The sequence below is a fragment of the Acanthaster planci genome, linkage group LG01 (genome assembly GCF_054643075.1).
Source record: "Acanthaster planci isolate LZ-2023a linkage group LG01, COTS_SCS, whole genome shotgun sequence".
In the NCBI taxonomy this organism is placed as follows: Eukaryota; Metazoa; Echinodermata; class Asteroidea; order Valvatida; family Acanthasteridae; genus Acanthaster; species Acanthaster planci.
The window spans coordinates 14,593,524-14,612,985 of NC_141777.1; the positions used below are offsets into that span (position 1 = coordinate 14,593,524).

At 41.4% G+C, this 19,462-nt stretch overlaps 1 protein-coding gene across 1 annotated transcript; it reads left to right on the forward strand.

The window, feature by feature from the left end:
• The first annotated feature begins 4,249 nt into the window (after positions 1–4,249).
• Positions 4,250–19,104, forward strand: LOC110990506 (uncharacterized). The gene is made up of 10 exons (XM_087144562.1): positions 4,250–4,377; positions 4,571–4,581; positions 5,259–5,419; positions 10,966–11,106; positions 11,613–11,757; positions 14,871–15,104; positions 15,931–16,124; positions 17,052–17,223; positions 17,560–17,693; positions 18,542–19,104. The coding sequence occupies exons 1-10, from the start codon at positions 4,250–4,252 to the stop codon at positions 18,545–18,547; spliced, it is 1,326 nt and encodes a 441-aa protein (XP_087000688.1). The 3' UTR covers positions 18,548–19,104.
• Positions 19,105–19,462: the final 358 nt, after the last annotated feature.

A 19,462-nucleotide genomic window follows, 5' to 3' on the forward strand; every position in this document is an offset into this window, starting at 1 on the left:
GCCCACTTAAGTAAAGAGTGTGGGGCACGTGACCAAGAAAGCCATTACATTAAAGACATGATGCACGTAGTCAAATCAGTAATTAGTAAGCAGTTACCGTTTAGTCTAAGGTGTATTCTTATGATGTAACCACGTTTGGAAGTAGTTACGCCGCTTTATTGTTGTTAAAAATGAGTTAATTGTTATTAAGCTCATTTGGGGCCGGTTATGTAGCGGCGTAAAACTGTTATAGCGCCCTCTTTCGGGTGATTAGTGAAATGCACCGTTCGCTTCTTCCACTCGATGATCCGCTACGTACATGAGCGACATCTTTCCTCTCGATTAAGTAAACCCCCAGGAATGCAACAGTTGGTAAGACAAAGGAATTCTCCCGTATTATGTGTCATAAAGGGATATTAGAATAAGCTAAAGGGTCATCTGGAGAAAAAGGGGTTAATTTGGGAGAAATAATGGGACGTTGTAACGCTAGTAAATTATGAAGGGCCGTTATTACTGGGTTCATGTATTACCCTACTGCTCGGATTTACATGTACATGTACTTATATCATAAGTCACGTGGTCATTTGGCATTTACACAGTAAGACAGTTTATGGGGGCACATAGTAAGGGTAAACTTATTCATAGGGATGTGTAGTCAACCGTTTCTTTATTTCATCATAATGGATTTGACTAAGGTTTATGTACATGTATTGCTACATAAGGTGTACTTCTATTTTCTCTATCCATTGTAGCGAACCGCTGACTTGGGACTTGGAATGGGCTGCCATCATTAAGGGTAGCGAATAAACAGTTCAAGTTCTGGAGAGAGCTGTTTCCACGGGCCAAGTTTTTTGTCAGTGTGTTCACACTTGCGTTCCTTGTGTAATTTAAGAGGTTACAATTGATATGTATATGATATTGTTGCGAACCCACAAATCTTGGAATTCGCCCCCTAGTTTCACTCGTTCGCGGTCCTTGCATTTCTCAGGGTCTCTTATTTAGCTCAGCTATGCATTATGGACATGTAGCAGAGACGCTAATTATACTCTGCCTCCTTCGGTTTCGAATCAACTTGCGTTCTGCTGCCTGCCAGGGCGTCCTCGCCAGTCTTTAGATGAAAAAGCTCTTCCCGCCACACTAAGTGACCTCTGACATGTCTGACATCTTCTGCTTACTGCAACGGGCGCTTCGTATGAGTAAATTTTTTCGTGCGAGAAATTGGCATATTTCATTGATTTATACTTGTTATTCGTATGCCCTTTTGGTGTGTTATTATCCTTTGACTTATTCTCAGCCTTTCTTGAGGCTTTGTGTTCCAAACTCAGTCTTTGCAGCCATTTATAGCCTTGTTTTAGCAAGGGTTCTGTGTCTCACCAACCACACGTGCATGGACCATGTCGGACGGGTCGGCAGATGAATTTGCGCTGTCACGACCCGCGTCACGCTTCCTCACGCGGGACCGGGACGACCCTGATGATCATCTTTCGCGCTTCCCTATTGATCGGCATCTTGACATAAGGCCAATTGCACGCCTCCATTCACGGGGCCGTGATCAGGCAGAGGCATCACATACTGGATCAGGGCAAAGTGGTTCGATCTCCAGACCCCCACTAGATGAAGCTACAGCGGGGTTCTCACCCGAGCAAATGGAGGTCTTGACTGTCATGCAGCCTACCCAAACTGAAATGTTTAAAGGCATGATTGAGAAAGCTTTGTGGTCCATACAGGAAGACTGCCTCAAAGCGGACATTCCCCTTATTAAGGCCATAGAGGGGTATCAGAAGCTGCGAAATGAGGAGTTAAAATCCCTTTTGACTCCAGCAGAACGTTTGTCAGGGTCAGTGATCCACCGCCTGTCTCTCTATCGGATGCGCTGAGCTCAGCCTTTTCTCAAAGAAGGTTATCTCCGAGATGTTCAGCCTTCGATGTCTTGCTTGTATGGTGAAGAGTGGACCCAAAAAGTGGATGAAGAAGAGAAGATTCACAAGGCCACTCAAAAGATGAAGAACTTGGCCAAATCCGGTTCATCTGCCCTAAACCTAAAGCATAGGGCCTAGGCCACAAGACGGAATCAATATACCAGTCCGAAAGGTTGGTCCGGTAGAGAAAAAAGCAGTCGCAAGTATAGGACACAGTACCACCCCAATAGGTATCAGCCATACCCCCGTGATTTCCATACCAGTGACCGTGATCGGTCCCGCATGCAGATGCCCGAGAAGAAAGATTCTTTTCGTGGAGATAAGAAGTCACAGAAGGCTTTCCAAAAAAACTAGGTCTGAAGGCAGATGACTTCGATTCTGTATCGAGCTTTGGGCTTTGTTAAGCAGGGAATATCCAAAACCAGATCACAGAATGGGAGAAACTGACAAACGACCCATGGATTTTGCAGAGCGTGGTTGGTTACAGAATCGAATTCTCACGAGACCCAGTACAGCACAAAGTGCCTGCTCAATTCAAAATGAGCGACCTACAACATCAAATATGCACCAAAGAGATCCAGTAAGGGTACAGGACATTCCAAATCAATTCATCTCAACAGTTTTTGTAGTACAGAAGGCCACGGGGGGTTTCCGGCCAGTGTTCAATCTCAAGAGCCTCAACAAGTATATCCGCTCAGAACACTTCAAGATGGAGACAATCCAACATGTGAAAAGTCTGGTGCAACAGGGAAATTTCATGGTTACAGTCGATCTGAAAGATACTTACTTCGTGATTCGAATATATGCCCCACACCGGAAGTTTCTTCGTTTCAAGTGGGAACGCAAACTCTTCCAGTTCCAGGTAGTTCCCTTCGGGCTGAAATCAGCACCACGACTTTTCATGAAACCATTGGTGTCCCATTTCAGGCACACATCGATGAAAGCGGTAATTCATCTCGACGATCTACTACTGATCTCACATACCGGGGCAGAATGCAAAAAGCATTTGACCTACATTCTTGACATATTCAAGAACCTTGGCCTGATCATAAATTCGGAGAAATTGCATCTCCATCCTACCACACGGATAAAATTTCTGGGTCATGTCGTAGATTCTCGTCAAATGACACTGAGTCTCCCGAGGCCAAAAATCGACACTGTGAAGAAGTGACAAGGTTCACTTGGAAAGGGAGGCGTGGCTCGAAGGGTAACACAATAACTCTATGGCAGCGATTAAACTGATGAGCAGGATGGTTTAATGAAGAAACTGTCTGTTTAGTATACCCAGGTAATTAGAAACGGGGGTAGTGACTTGCAATTGGCTAGGATACCGTAGCAATCTTGGGGAAACTGTGCTTTGTGAACGGAATGGTGGAGCTGAAACCAGTGATGAAGTCTTGGAAATATATGGAACAGGACCCCGTGGTGACTGGGGAATAAACAGAAATAAATACTAATAAATTGACTGGAATGCACGTACATGTGCCCATTAGACGACAACATGATTGTACGTAACGTTGCAACAATTGTCCCTGATTAAGGCTAAGCTTCGTACTCGAAACTCCTCTATTTTACATAATAACACAAGAATCACTGTATGATCTTATACTATAAACACTAAAGAACATATGTCTGTACTCACAATTGTCAGTAACGCACGGTAAGGGTAGATTTGGAGGTATTTTGATTGGATATGAGCTTGGTAAACCTGACTTTAGAACGGAATGTACGGTGCGAGAATGAGCAAACTACTGAGGGCGCCCTACCAACTATTGCGCGGTCAGTAGACAGTGAGGGACTTTCTTACAGACACCCTAGTGGAGAACTGCACCCAGATGGCCCAAAATTACGTGCAATCAGCAGAGGCCCTGGCGAGTCTCATTGGAAAAATGAATGCTACAGCCGAAGATGTTGTACCAGTACCAATTTTTCTAAGGGTCTTACAGGCGGATTTAATTCAGTCTGTCCGCGTAGATCCCTCTTACCCGAGTCTGGTCTCTCTGTCGGAAGAAAGTCTTCACGAGTTGCAGTGGTGGAAACACCGCCTCAGACACTGGAATTGCAAACCACTGGTCCTGTCACATCCTCAACTGACGATAATGTCGGATGCCTCAACTCATGGTTGGGGAGCTCATTGCCAGCTTGGCAAAACGGGGAGATGGACTGCACAGGAAAGCACCAACCATATCAATTATCTAGAACTCCTTGCTTCTTTTCTAGCTCTGCAGACCTTTGCCAAGAACAAGACAGATTGTCAAATCATGTTACGTCTGGACAATACAACTGCTCTGGCGTACATAAAGCACAAAGGAGGTACTCACACAGAAAATTTGTCCCAGCTGGCTGTGAAAATGTGGAAATGGTGCCTGACGAGGAATATCACGCTGACAGCCTCTCATGTTCCCGGGGTGGACAATATGTTGGCGGACCTGCAGTCCCGAGTCTTTGTGGACACGTTAGAGTGGATGCTAGACCCAAGGTTATTTGCAATGCTCTGCACACGGTTAGGGTTCAAATCGACCTTGGACCTGTTTGCATCCCGAATAAACTCCAAACTTCTCCAATACGTATCATGGAAACCAGATCCCGGAAGGATGATGATAGACGTCTTCTCGATACCATGGCGGAACGAACCGGTTATGCGTTTCCGCCCTTTTGTCTCTTGGCTCAAGTCCCACGCAAGGTAGAAATGGAGGGGCAACTCTGATGGTAATCGCTCCAACATGGACCACTCAGGCCTGGTATCCAAAGCTTTTGCGACTAGCCATAACAACTCCAGTTTTACAGCCACAAGGGAGTCATGTATTAACTCAACCCCACTCCGGCGAACCCCACCCTTTGATACACTCCCTTCATCTAGCTGCTTGGATTGTCTCAGGAGACAGTATTGTACCGAAGGTTTTCAATGCACGTTGTATCATGTAAGGATGGAGTGCGTTCTTTGTGCAACAGATTTTGGGCAAAGATCAACTAATGGAACGCTACTGTAGCTTCTGTGGTAACGACAGTTTAGCTAAAATATCTATGATCTTATTTCTGTCATCAGCACAAGCGCCCTCTGTCGAGTTACTATGTTTGCTGAACCCTACAACCCCAAAAAGTTGAACTCAAGTTCCAAACATGGAATGAAATACGTGGGAGATTTTGTTTATAAAAAAACATGTCCTGTTGCATTGAACAAACACACAGATTAATCGGTACTATCTGCTCAAATTGTGGTGTACAAAATTTTTTTCACTGACGATTTTTTTTCTTAAAATGAGGGCATTTGAGATAAATGAATTAGCAAACACATAAAGAAGCGGAAAAGTCAGTTGTTGACTCACTCCAAAGTTGCACTGGTAAAGACTTGGGTTTAAGTTGGTAGGCTTTTTACCTGTCTATTAAAAGTGCGCAGTCCAATCCTCCAACCAACCACGAAGCTTCTTCTGTTGTGTATTGCTGTGGCTCATGCTAGCCTGGCTCCTCTTCATAGGACCAACCAGCGCGCAGTACTAGACAGCTGGATCATAAAAGTTGGGGTAAGTTTCGGAAGCATCGATGCTTTTACCTTCTGGACTCACAGGGCCTAATTTTAAGTTCTATAGTTATGGTTTTTTATGGTGTTCTAGAAGTGAAACATTCCGTCGGTGATTTGACGAAGTGACGAATCCGGATGCCCAACCTGTCACAGTGATTCAGAGAAAACGAGCCATTTTGTCTAACCTCTTTTTAAAGTCGATAGTTTTATCATACCTATTGGACCAAAAGGTATATAAATCATGTTGTTTGAATGCAGAAAAATTGCATTACAATAAAATGGCAACAATTCATAAATGCAATCGGCATTTACTTTAATATTTATGCAAGAATATCTTCGTCATTTCGTCAAAACCTCAATTCGTGTTGGCACATACATTTGCAACTGCGTACATTTTATTTATTTGTTAGTTCGTCAAAACTGAAATCTGCAACGCGCAACATTCACCGCACAAAAAGTTTGACTTTGTCAAAAAAGATTTTTTTATGGAAGTTGCGTTACATTCGTTGCTTGCTTCGTAAGTCTTATTATAAGTGAGATTATCTTAATGACTCCGTTGCATTTCAAAGGACTTAAAAACGAGGACCTTAATATTTTTCTTTCCAAAGGCTTAAATTGTATATTGCTACTGAAGAAAAGACATCTCGACTGCTTTAACACATCTGAATCGTACGGATAGACGCACTGATTCAGTCATTTCCCTTCAATGTTACGTTTTAGGTGAACTAAAGTCTACCATTTTTGAGTGTTTCTGGCAAAATTATTGCCTCCTGCAATAATTTTGAAGAACTAACTTTTAAGTTTCTTTAACAGCGTTAGTAGTCAGAAAAGTCGGCTTGCTCAGATTAATGAATAAACGAAGTAATTAAGAAATCAAGCAACCAAAGGTTAGCAAGAACTTACACGAAGAAAAATTTAATTAAAAACATTTATTTCAATGACTACTATATTTTATTTAGTGCAAGTCTCACAAAATGGATAAAAAAAATTAATTCAATTCACGTGTGAATCATAGGGACAGTTCACGTAGCAACATTTTGATGAAGAAATCTAAATCGATTGGAATAGATTATGATTACTCTTGTATTCACAAAGAGGGCACCATAAACCAACTTACCATACACTTTGTTTTACAAAGAAAATGCACTTTGTGTTAAAGCTAAAGTTGGGGGAACAAATCCCAACGAGCTATCCGTTAAACATTTTCACGTGCATTTAATAGAATAGAATTCAATTCCTGCAATCATATCTGAAAACTACACTCAAATTAATTTGGTAGTCATAATGTAGAAGAAAATGTACTTCGACAGCAATAGAACTGGGGATCTTGTGTTTCGGTCTTTGACATCTTTATGAAAGGCGAAATGCGCCGAAACACAGACACTTCAGGCCACCATCATCACTGTCTGATTTACGCTGGTAGTTGAACACCAATAAGGTCTCGGGTTCGTACTCAATCTGGCATGTTTTCTCTGGGTACTCCGAGCTCCTTGTGCTTTTTAAACTGGCCATCTGCACATCATCTTCTTTCTGAAAGTTGGCCCAAATAGGCAACAGTACTAAGTCACTTGCGAACAACCCCTTACAAATAAGAAATAAGCACTTAGGAACAGTTCTGTGTAATAATTAAAATGTGCTTAGCACTGACGCACATGAGTTGCACTGAAAAAAGAAATCTTCAGAAAAGTTCAGATTATCATTGGCCTATTCAATCTCATTATGAAGTAGGGTACGCGGCTACAAAGTGGCACCTTTCCATTCCAGTATTCTAATATGGCTAGATTTGCCAATAAATATAGACTTTCTCGCATATGTGTAAAAGACCCAAATTTGTTTTTTAAATCTTCTTTCTAAAAAGGGGAAATAAACGTTAATGTTCCCCAGCCTAGTTGATAGGTAGACTGTTCCCGAAAAGGAAGAGTTTGAGAGCATTACGCCAAAATGCGTGGAATAATGAAATAGACACAGTCCAGAAAGAAATTTACATACATGACGTTTTATGAAAGTCCTGAGACAGTGAGGAATTAACAAGGAGGAAGGCTACCTGTTGGTGTTCCGTTTGATCTTTGACATGTACCAAGTCTCTGGAAAACAGGATGCAGGTATAAAGAGTGCAAAAGTGAGACTTTTACGGACGGTGACAGTGTTTGGATGCAGACTAGCAGAAAAACGAGAAGCAGCAAAATACCAGATATGTATTGGCACTGAATCAGAGGAAAGACTAAGCTGGAAGCCCAGGGAAGCAAAACTACTATGAACTTCGGGAAAGGCGATTCGTCCGAGCACAATACACAGACCGTAGTCGCGCAGGTAATTTACCACTCCAAGTATGAAGAACCTGAAAAGTGTGAGCTTGTCCCTGCGGTTTTACTTGGTGCATATTACACAGACGAAAGGCCAAACAGTCATGTTACAGGGAGGAAAAAAACTGCTACTAGCCCTACGATAATGGGATTCCACTCTTGGAAACTGACTGATGTGCATTCTCACTTCATTCTTCAGCACCTCATCATTTGCTTTATTCTGCCTTCCTCCTCTGTCTTCTTGTAAAAGTACACCACGCGGATTCATTTTGGCCACTACGGTGCGTCGAGAGGAATTTCGAGGCAGTCAAGATTTCACTAATGACAAGATGTACAGGGCGTTTCAAGAGGCGTTTGTCTTCTTGCTGGCTGCACTTGTGACTAGCCTTGTTTCACTTTTGACATGCCTTGCGGCATTCGTGCCTGGCTCTTCTTCACTTATGACTGGCTCTGTTGTGTCTGTGACTGGTTCGGCTGCACCAGTGACTGGCTCTGCTGCATTTGTGACTGGCTCGGCTGTACCTGTGACTGGCTCAGTTGCACTTGTGACTTGCGATCTTTGCAGTGTTAAATGTATGAACAAGCAGCCGCAAGGCCCACAGAGAGATACGTTTAAACACTCACATGCTATCAAGTTGTGTCGGATCAATGCATGAATATCACACTATTACGATAAGTGCTTACTTCATGTGTTGGAAACCACTTCTTTCACCAGATGCTTTCCAGCAGTGCAGTGACGAGGGTTCCAAGCTAGGGTCGTTGTTGTGTTGTTTGCCATTGTTTTAATGGCGCTTTCAGCAACTCGGTCTATTTACTCCAATAACTGTACGTTTATTCATAGACTTTATTAATCAGCATCACATTACGCAGTTAGGAAGAAGGTCCAGTTTTAAAGGCAGGAGGAAACCGGAGAACCTGGAGAAAACCTGCAAGAGTGAGTATGGACTGGAAACCAAATGCACTTAAAGCCTGGGCCAAGCCAGGACTCGAACCCGGGCTTCATTGGTGCTAACCCGCTCCCCCAGTTAGGGTCGTTGTTGTTTTTTAATGGCGCTTTCAGCAACTCAGGCTATTTGCGCCAATAACTGTACGTTTATTCATACACTTTATTAATCAGCATCACATTACGGAGTTAGGAAGAAAGTCCAGTTTTAGAGGCAGGAGGAAACCGGAGTACCCGGAGAAAACTTGCAAGAGCGAGTATGGACTGGAAACCAAATGCACTTAAGGCCTGGGCCAAGCTTTGCGGACGTTATACAGGTGTTTATAGCTCGCAGTACCGCCAGTAGCCAATCAGCGTACCCCGGGCGGTCCTGCTAGTTCTCCGGCTCCCGCAAACTTCGGGGTACGCCTCGCGCGCCCTCTACGTTAGCTCGCGAATACTCAAACGTGCCTCTGTCACGTTACATTAATTAAAAAGTGGTCATAACAAAGATAACAAAAACATCGGTGACATGCCGAAAATACTTCTACATTATAGAAGAAATTGTCGCAACTTGCTGGCTGCCTTGTCTTCTCCTGGACCTGCAGTGTACTAGGGGCACCATCTGAAGAAAAAAGAACATAAACGAATTCAGAATTTCTTTAGTTTGATATATGGGGATGCAAAGACTTCCTAAATTGTAATAATTACCCCCCAAAATGGAACCAGATGCCACCATTAACCTTCCCCAAGCATTTCTACTGCACGTTGATGGTTTTATGGTGCGGCAAGCTCTATTGGCCATTTCAACCCTGCTACGTGCCCTGCTTAAACTATTACAGGTCGGAAAACTGTTAGGTATTCCGCGATAATTGTTTCCCATGCCTTTTGAATCAGGAAAAAAATTGCTGATGTCTCAATTACCTGGGTCTGAACTTGACTCATCATTGTCTTTGATGTCAAGAACCCATCCTGTCCAAACTTCATCGCCCGATTTCATGGAAACCTTCGTGCCTTTTGCCATAGTCCGGTGCAAAGCAGGTCTTTTACTGCAACAACATCCTTGGAACCATTTTGATCCCACTGAACTAATGTGTCATCTCCTGGATCTGGGCTGGTTTTGATTAAATAGTAAGCGAATTAAAGATTAACCCAGTTTTTTCACTTTTTGAACTCGAAATACAACTCGAACTGTAAAATCCACTTTTTAGAGTGTATGCTGCTGAAAAGTATGTTAGTCTTCAATTTACATGTAAGACCTAAATAGCATCATAGCCTCTATAAAAAAATGATGCAAAACGAATATTTTGTGAAGGTTTGTTTCACACATGTTACATGTACATGTAAATTAAGGTACTAGTTAGGCCACTGGCGGGAGAGGGGTGTTGTGTAATTTAAGACCCCATTCCATAATACATCAGAAAACTAACTTCCAAAATTGTTGACTCTTATAGAAAATGAACATTACTTATTGTATTTCCCTAGAGAACAAAAACCTTGCTCTCTTTTCACAAGATTACAATCTTGCAGATATTAACACTACAGTGGTGAGTCAAAAAATTAGCATTGGCCTAATTTTCCAATCTACTTCAGATTCCAAATGATTGGGAAGTGATTTTCTAGAATGGAACAGGTTCCTAAAAACTACACAATAACCATACCATTCAATAAAATTAGCATGATGGCTACATGATATACATGTACTTGTACTACGTAGGGTTATTTGTAGGCCGAGCCTAGGCTTTACGGTAAAACACTCAGGCCATGGACACTAGGATCGGTTGGGGTAGCCCTGGCTTCCATGGATGCATCTACTTCCCAAACGGTTCCCAAACTACTCCGTAAACCTTAAAAAGTCCATGTTTTTGATGGTTCCGTACGCTATGGCATTTTAAAAAAGTGCTCTGCCAGTTTCAGGTAGTTGTACTTTAAAGACCCTTATAATGAACTTCTACCTATATCTAACATCCGGGTTCGTTAACGTTTAGTGCGTTACCATGCGGCGATATCAATATTCGATTTTGCCTTTTTCTTTTATGGGAAATCAGCGGAGAGTGCAACCGTGTAATTGCTCTCATAGATTCCTGTGATGCTGACTGTAATCAAAATTTTACAGTGTGGCAAGCAAGTGTGGCAAGCCTAACGCTCGCCAAAATGTTGACAGTGCGAAGAGAATCTAGCTGCGACAGTCGACGTTTGGCGGAACAAATGTCCATGGCGTATTATCGGCGGCCCACCAATCATATGACGTTGATAATGTTATCAGGTGATAATGTGAAATTTTAGATATCGACTGCATTCTTACACTGATGCGTATTTTAGGATTTTGACCAGCTTGAGCACGTGCAAGAAGAGATCAAGGACATCTTCTCCACATTCCGTGCACCTGCGCCCAAAATCACCAAGCTCGAAAAACTCATGCCGGTTCTGACCCTCAAGATTCCAGAGCACATCCTTACCAGGGTAGGTTACTGCCCTTGTGGTATCATATCAGGCGAGAAGCAGCTGCAGTGAGCTGTCCGTTTTGTGTAAGCAAACAAAATATAGGTACATGCTATATAAAACAAGTGATAAGTTTTAACGCCTTCCTGGGAACACTTCATGAACGCAGTGCTGTGTCAGTATTAGCTAAAGCTGAACACGTTTAGAGCTTTTTTAACAAAGACATGTTGTTATTAAATACAGACACAAAGACACATTTTGGGTATTAATAACATGACAGGCAAACAGCTTTCTAGGATAGTAACACTTTTTGAACACTGAAATACTATTATTTTCAAAAAGGTATTAATTTTATACTGTTACACGTTTACGCTGAGACGCGTTCATAATGGGCGTTGGACTTTACAGTGTTTATACTGAAATTCTCTTGTGTCTTTTTACGGTTTTTTGGTTTGGTTTTGTTTTTGGTTGTGGTGGCAGTTACTAGTGTTCTCTTTGAAATGCTAAAAGCCATTATTTGTGTTCAGGTGCGTGGTATTGAGGGTGTTGAATATATACACGAGGACACCATCGCAACAATTCTCGGCTCACAAAATAACCCACCATCATGGGGTATTGATTGCATAGACAGTCGCAGTGGAATCGATGGTTTGTACAACTACAACGACAGTGGTAGGTTATTTTGGTTTAATGAGAGTATTACATTCATTAACCACCAGGGGAATCTCTAAGCAAAGCACGAGTGTCAAATGGTGGTAATTCATTTAGAAGGATCAAATGAAATACAAACTAACAACTAATGAAGAGTTAAATCAGAGAAGAAAAATAGGTGTGATTTGTGGTGTACATCATTATATTTACCTCACCTTTTATTGAACAAAGTTGTTTCAGTAATGTGCACGTGCAAATAACATGCATGGTTTTAATGGCTTGCAGTGCATATTTCCAGAGTAAACTGCAAATTCCCATGCCCATTCAAGTGTACCTTTTGGCAGTTGTACTGATTTTCTCCGTAGCAGCTGTGGAAATCTTGAATATGATTCCCTCCATTTTAGTTATTTCCAATGATGATAATAATAATAATGTAGCGGCAGCACTTGCGCGCCCGCTGGGGGCGGACCCTGACGATCCGGAGGGGGGAGACTGGTCTCCCGGTAAGGGATGGATTGGATCAGCTTGTAACACAGGTCATCAAATAATCACCTCTAATTTATTCGTCAATGGAAAGAAAACCCTATAAATTAATACAAAAGCATGAACTCTAATTAATTACATAAGTGCTTTAGTTGATTCATGAGCAATAATTAAACAACAATGACATCAAATGCAATGGTGTACGCGAAATAGACGTTCTGTAATGGCATGAGTGCGTACTGCTTAAACATATCACACATAATACATAGAAGCGAATATGCTATTTAAGCTAACGCACAACCCAAATTTCTATTCACGGTGGCTTTGGGGGCTTTATGCAAATGCGCTGACCACGTGACGGTACAGCGCGAAAACGATGTACATGTCAAACGTTTATAAGTGACCATAAATGGCAATGTATAATGGATGAAATTACAAAATACCGGTGCTAGGATATGCCAAATACCCCCCAAACCCCGACTCACCCAGACACCACGGGTTGCGAGACCTACAGTGGTCTGCAGGGCCCAGCAACTCCAAGGGAACAGGCTGAAAACTGTCAGAAATGGTCCCGAAATGTTGCGCTGTCTCCGCCGAGATGGCCACAGAAAGAAAAAGGACTAGACGTGGTCGAAGGGTCGGTAACGCACACTGGGCAGACCGGCATATCCAAGCGCGGTATAAATAGTAAAAATGTTGACAATGCCCGTATTACAATAAAAATGAATCCAAGCGTTTTAAAACAGATAATGAAGTCGGCGGAAGGTATTCCAGCTAAATCTTATGTTATCACGATAGAAATTAAATGGAGCTAATTCCAATAGAGGCGCAAGGCCACGTCAACGTGAAGGGTGACGGGACACTCTCAGTTGCTATGCAACAACGTAAACATTGAAAGGATCTTAAAGGCGTATACCATGTGCATGTGGATTATACATGATAAATATACGGGCAACTCCCCACATTATATTTACCTCACCTTTTATTGAACAAAGTTGTTTCAGTAATGTGCACGTGCAAATAACATGCATGGTTTTAATGGCTTGCAGTGCATATTTCCAGAGTAAACTGCAAATTCCCATGCCCATTCAAGTGTACCTTTTGGCAGTTGTACTGATTTTCTCCGTAGCAGCTGTGGAAATCTTGAATATGATTCCCTCCATTTTAGTTATTTCCAATGATGATAATAATAATAATGTAGCGGCAGCACTTGCGCGCCCGCTGGGGGCGGACCCTGACGATCCGGAGGGGGGAGACTGGTCTCCCGGTAAGGGATGGATTGGATCAGCTTGTAACACAGGTCATCAAATAATCACCTCCAATTTATTCGTCAATGGAAAGAAAACCCTATAAATTAATACAAAAGCATGAACCCTAATTAATTACATAAGTGCTTTAGTTGATTCATGGGCAATAATTAAACAACAATGACATCAAATGCAATGGTGTACGCGAAATAGACGTTCTGTAATGGCATGAGTGCGTACTGCTTATACATATCACACATAATACATAGAAGCGAATATGCTATTTAAGCTAACAGCACAACCCAAATTTCTATTCACGGTGGCTTTGGGGGCTTTATGCAAATGCACTGACCACGTGACGGTACAGCGCGAAGACGATGTACATGTCAAACGTTTATAAGTGACCATAAATGGCAATGTATAATGGATGAAATTACAAAATACCGGTGCTAGGATATGCCAAATACCCCCCAAACCCCGACTCACCCAGACACCACGGGTTGCGAGACCTACAGTGGTCTGCAGGGCCCAGCAACTCCAAGGGAACAGGCTGAAAACTGTCCGAAATGATCCCGAAATGTTGCGCTGTCTCCGCCGAGATGGCCACGGAAAGAAAAAGGACGAGACGTGGTCGAAGGGTCGGTAACGCACACTGGGCAGACCGGCATACCCAAGCGCGGTGTAAATGGTAAAAATGTTGACAATGCCCGTAATTACAATAAAAATGAATCCAAGCGTTTTAAAACAGATAATGAAGTCGGCGGAAGGTATTCCGGCTAAATCTTATGTTATCATGATAAAAATTAAATGGAGCTAATTCTAATAGAGGCGCAAGGCCACGTCAACGTGAAGGGTGAGGGGACCCTCTCAGTTGCTATGCAACAACGTAAACATTGAAAGGATCTTAAAGGCGTATACCATGTGCATGTAGATTATACATGATAAATATACGGGCAACTCCCCACAATAATAATAAAATTTACCGCTAATGGGTCATTAGGGAGACATTCCCATAAGAACGTGCACAAAATTTTTCCAACTTTACTGTCCCATAATTCAATATTCCCTAATCTGATCTGAACCAAACTTTGTATGTTTTCATTTTAGGCCCTAAACTATCATCTCTCAAATTCGGCCTCCTTCGGTAAAATTTGGCCTCCTTCGAGTGGTTTGAAAATAGGGAGACACTGAAATGTCTCCCTAAAAGCCAATGTCTCCCTAATGCTGAATTTACCTCAAAACGTCTCCCAAATGACCTATTTGTAAATATAAAGAATAGTAACACCTTTGCTAAGTTGAACGCACATTTGCGCTTCTTTTCATATTGCCTGAGTAGAGCAACTCCGTTGTGGCTTTGTTTCATCGACAATAAGCTTTTCAAAAAATTGCATTTATCTCTGATAGCGCAGGGTGAAGGGGCGAACATATTTGTTACAGACACCGGCATCAATATCAATCATCAGGCGTTTGGTGGACGAGCTTCCCTTCTGCTCGGGGCTGCTGATGATAATGGGCATGGAACTCACTGCGCTGGTACTGCTGGAGGAAACACCTACGGTATCGCACGTAAATCTACACTCTACAGCTCCAAAATTTGCACCGCTGAAGGATATTGCTATTTTAGTACCATTTCCAAAGGTATGTCTGGCAATCACTTTATTCCCAAACTTCGTTTTAATCATTTCATGATTATTATTCTTGCATGCACTTTTGGCACAGCCTTGTAATGTCACCAAAACTTTGAGTGCAGATTTTATTGGGCTGCTCTTTTGGGATTTATGTCTGCTCTTCTTTGCTCTTCTCATACATATCAGTCAGCAAGGAAGAAAACTGTGCTAAAACTGTAATAATTACAGCCGGGGGAACGGCTCCTAATGCAAGGTTGGGTGTAAGACCATAGCTGAAGTGGTAATGAAAACATCTTAATTTTTTCTGTCGATCGACACGAGGAGACGCCGTTTGTGTGGTTTTTTTTATTTACACGTTCATGATTCTATATGCTATTCCTTTATGACCATTTGTGTAATCTTGCATTTTAACTTTACAAAAGTTGTTCCACTACAAGTGACTAGTTCATTTCTGAATACTTAATAGTTGAATTTTTTCGACGTGCAGGACAAAACTCTGGTGGGGTTATCAAATGACAATTCCTTGATGGTGAAAACTTTTAGCACCCCATCCACAGGGGATTCACCACCTTCCGTAATGGGTGTGAGGAAACAGGACGGTCGAAAGGAACTAACTCATTTGAAAAGTTGTCCCCATAAATAAATACCGGAAGGACTTTTTTGTGTGCGTCAAGCTTTCAGAAGAACTGAAAGCATCAGTTCTCTTTTCTTCAACAAAGAACAATACTCGTGTTCGTGTCTAGTGTCTAAGGACATGAATGGCACGCTGCTTTCCTTAAACAGCGGTTTTGCCTACTTCCCAAGTGACAGTTCCCATTCATGTTTCCTTTTGGAAGGTTTGGAAGACATCGTCGACAAGTTCGGTTCCGGCAACGGCACGGGCGTGGTATCAATGTCTGTAGGAGCAGGGTATAGTTCCTACTTCAACTCACTTATCCAGAACATTCTCAACAAGGGATACACTGTTTCTGTTGCTGCGGGTAATTCAAACATAGACGCCTGCGATGAATCGCCTCCATCAGTGCCAGGGGTGAGTTTTTGTGTCGTACGTTCCAGAAGTGCCGAGGCCATTTTGTCGAAACTCTTTTGAGCGTATAGTATTACGATTGGTGAAAAATGGCGATACATGGATTTGTGGTGAATTAATATATAAAAGAAAAAGCATGGTGACATCATGACAGGGGGATTAACAGCAGTGAAACGCTTCATCATTAAGTTTCATTTCAGTTTCATTTATTTATTTTTCATGATTAAAACAAATTTACAAATTTCAGAGATACAAAATATACGCTCAAAAATATATACTTAGTTAAGAATCTACACCAAAAAACAAAACAAAATAAAACAAAAAACCCACAAAATACAGTAACAGACAAACTTAGAAACAACAGCACAAGCAACAACACCACATCCACACAAACACAAAACACATGTAACACCCCTGCTGGATTGCAAAAAAGCAAACTTAATTACTATGGAGTTGCTCTCCTGGTGCTACAAAAAGGCCAAAAACACAACAAAACATAAAGTACAGCAGACAGAAAAACAGGAATGAATAAACACAACATATTATATCACCGAGAAAAACAAAACCACAACGAGCAAACACCCCAACCAAGCAACAAACAAACAAACAAACAAACAAACAAAACCCCAACACCCCAACAATCAAACAACCCAACAAACAACCCCAAGACCCCAACAAACAAAAAAACAACCCAACAAACACCCCAACAACCCAACAAACAACCCAACAAACAAAAACAAACAAACACAGGGTAGTAGTTAAGAAATACGCACGGCTGTTAGTAGTTATTTGAACTATTTAGCTGTATTGACTACAAACCCAGACATGATATATCTCCACTTTGTCGGAGTTACAGTGACTTTAAAGGTGATTATTCATTTTTATAATGAGGAAAGGTAATTCGCATGACTAATGCCTTTTCCTTGATAGGCAATCACCGTTGGAGCCACAAATAGATACGACAAACGTGCCTATTTCTCCAACTACGGCTCTTGTGTCGACCTCTTCGCACCCGGTGTGAACATCGTTAGTGCAAGCCACTCATATAACACTGGAAGTGCAATAATGTCAGGAACTTCAATGGCATGCCCTCATGTCTCAGGTGAGGTTCGCTTGCATGCCAACAACACATTTGCCATAAAATGTTTATATAATTCGTTCAATTGGCCAGATTGTTAGTATCTACGTTATGAGTATAAGGTCTTCAGACTGTAGTCTCTCGTTCAAGATTTTCAGAGGGTCCAATTTTCCTGATTTCAAAATGCTTGCAATTGAGATGAAAGAAAACACAATTAAACTTTCAAACCGAAAAGCCAGAGTAGTTATTTCAACATTTTTGTACACATTGCACAGCTATTGTATGGAACACTTTCCTGGTTTTCCAAAGCAATGTTTTAAACAGCGGCATTTAAAGCATGTTTCTGAAATTCCTTTGCAGGTGCCGCTGCTGTTTATCTGGGATCAAACCCAGGTTCATCTCCACAAACTGTGCATGATGCCATTGTGAATAATGCGACTCCCGACGTAGTGTCTGACACTCAAGGATCCCCCAACAAGTTGCTCTATGTCCAGGTAAAAGTTAAGTTGCGTTAAGTGATACTGGATACATGTATACGGCCATTATAGTAAACACTCGTTGAATTTAACACCCACCTTGCCCAATTTCAGCACAGAATTAATACTCCGCCTTTAACCGCAGGAGTTCCAAAAGAACCATTCAGTTATAGTATTGAAAATTCTCTCGACAAATAAAATCGTTCAAACTTTAGAAAACACGAAAGGACCTTTAGACATTCAAAAGACTACATCAAAATTTTTGTATCAGCTCTACATATTTGAGCCATAGAAGTTTTTCAGAACGTATTTACAACCTTTGATTAAAATTGGATGTGAGACATATAAAGAGAAAAACGAAAATAATTAATTTGGTAAATGCATAAGATCACAATAAAACGAAATTCATTTGTAAAGGTATATTGTGCTTTTAATTAATTACTCGAACGTTATGGATGGACACGAACAACTAAAAAGAATACACAGATCCTTGCGTCTCTTCAACTCTGAATTTGATTGTGCCGTTTTGAAAACAGACTGTAGAAACTGGGTTCAGTGATAATAGAAGCCTCTTCTATACCTTTATATACCAAGTGCAGTGGATTTTTTCAAGAAGCAAGACATACCCAACATATGTCAAGCAAAAATCTGCAAGTATATTCTCAGGAGGATGGTAAATGGTCTTTCCATTTTTTGTAGTAAACAAAATAAAGATACGAAAGCCGACTAAACTGACGAGATCCAAATCCTTTGCGGGAAGAAAGAAAGAGTCATTATTTTATAACACATGCGACTAAAGGACACTAAAGGACACTCGATCTATCCTCGATTTAACACATTAAATGCTTTCTTACTTTTATTTGCAGCCCTAAGTATCTACACACCATGGATGCCGGAGACCAGAATCATATGACAAGATTTGAGAGGGTTGCAATTCAGAAAGATGAATGGAAACAATGAATGAAGACGGCCGTATGACAAAAAAGTACACTATCAAACAAATTTAAACAGCGAATCTTCCGCAACAAATGGTAATACCTCATTTTACAACTGTTGCGAATTAAATTGGCAATCTTGCTAAATGTGTTAAGCCATGTTGATCCCATCATACAGCAGAAGTGTTCCTGTGATGTACATGCCTAACCCACCGCTGGCCGCTTGAACCTGTAATGTAATGGGTGTATTTTTAAGAGTAGGTCCATAAATCGCTTTCACATCGAACATTGCAAAGCACTTACAATAGCCTTGAGTACTCTTAAAGAATTCTTAAACCGCTGGTAAGAACTCCAAAAAACAAAAAACAGAAGAGAAAGATGACAATCCTCCAAACATTTACTGAGAACCCTGTATTATGATGTGAAAAATTATGTAAATCACAAGCCTGGGGAATGAAATAAAACAACCTGCATTTACTTTATGTCTCCCTTTATATCTATGAGCAGTTGTTTTAATGTGAATGTGTTTGATGTTATGTTGTCCTACTGAAAGACAAAGATGTAACCCCGTTCTTTTAACAGATTTTTGGTATATCCGTTCGCGGCCCTCCGTTTTCGATGCCATACCGTATAGACCTTTTCACCCACATCACTAGATGTAAACATTACCACCACGTGTTAACCGCCTTGGCTACGTTGATCGCATATATTCCTATGGGCAGTTTCAACCACATGCAAGCGCACGTGCGAACGCTGTGTGCTTACTGACTAGTTTTTTTGGAATGGGTAGATTACCATCACAACACTATGCACTCATTGCCATCACAACACATAGGTCCAACACGATTGTGA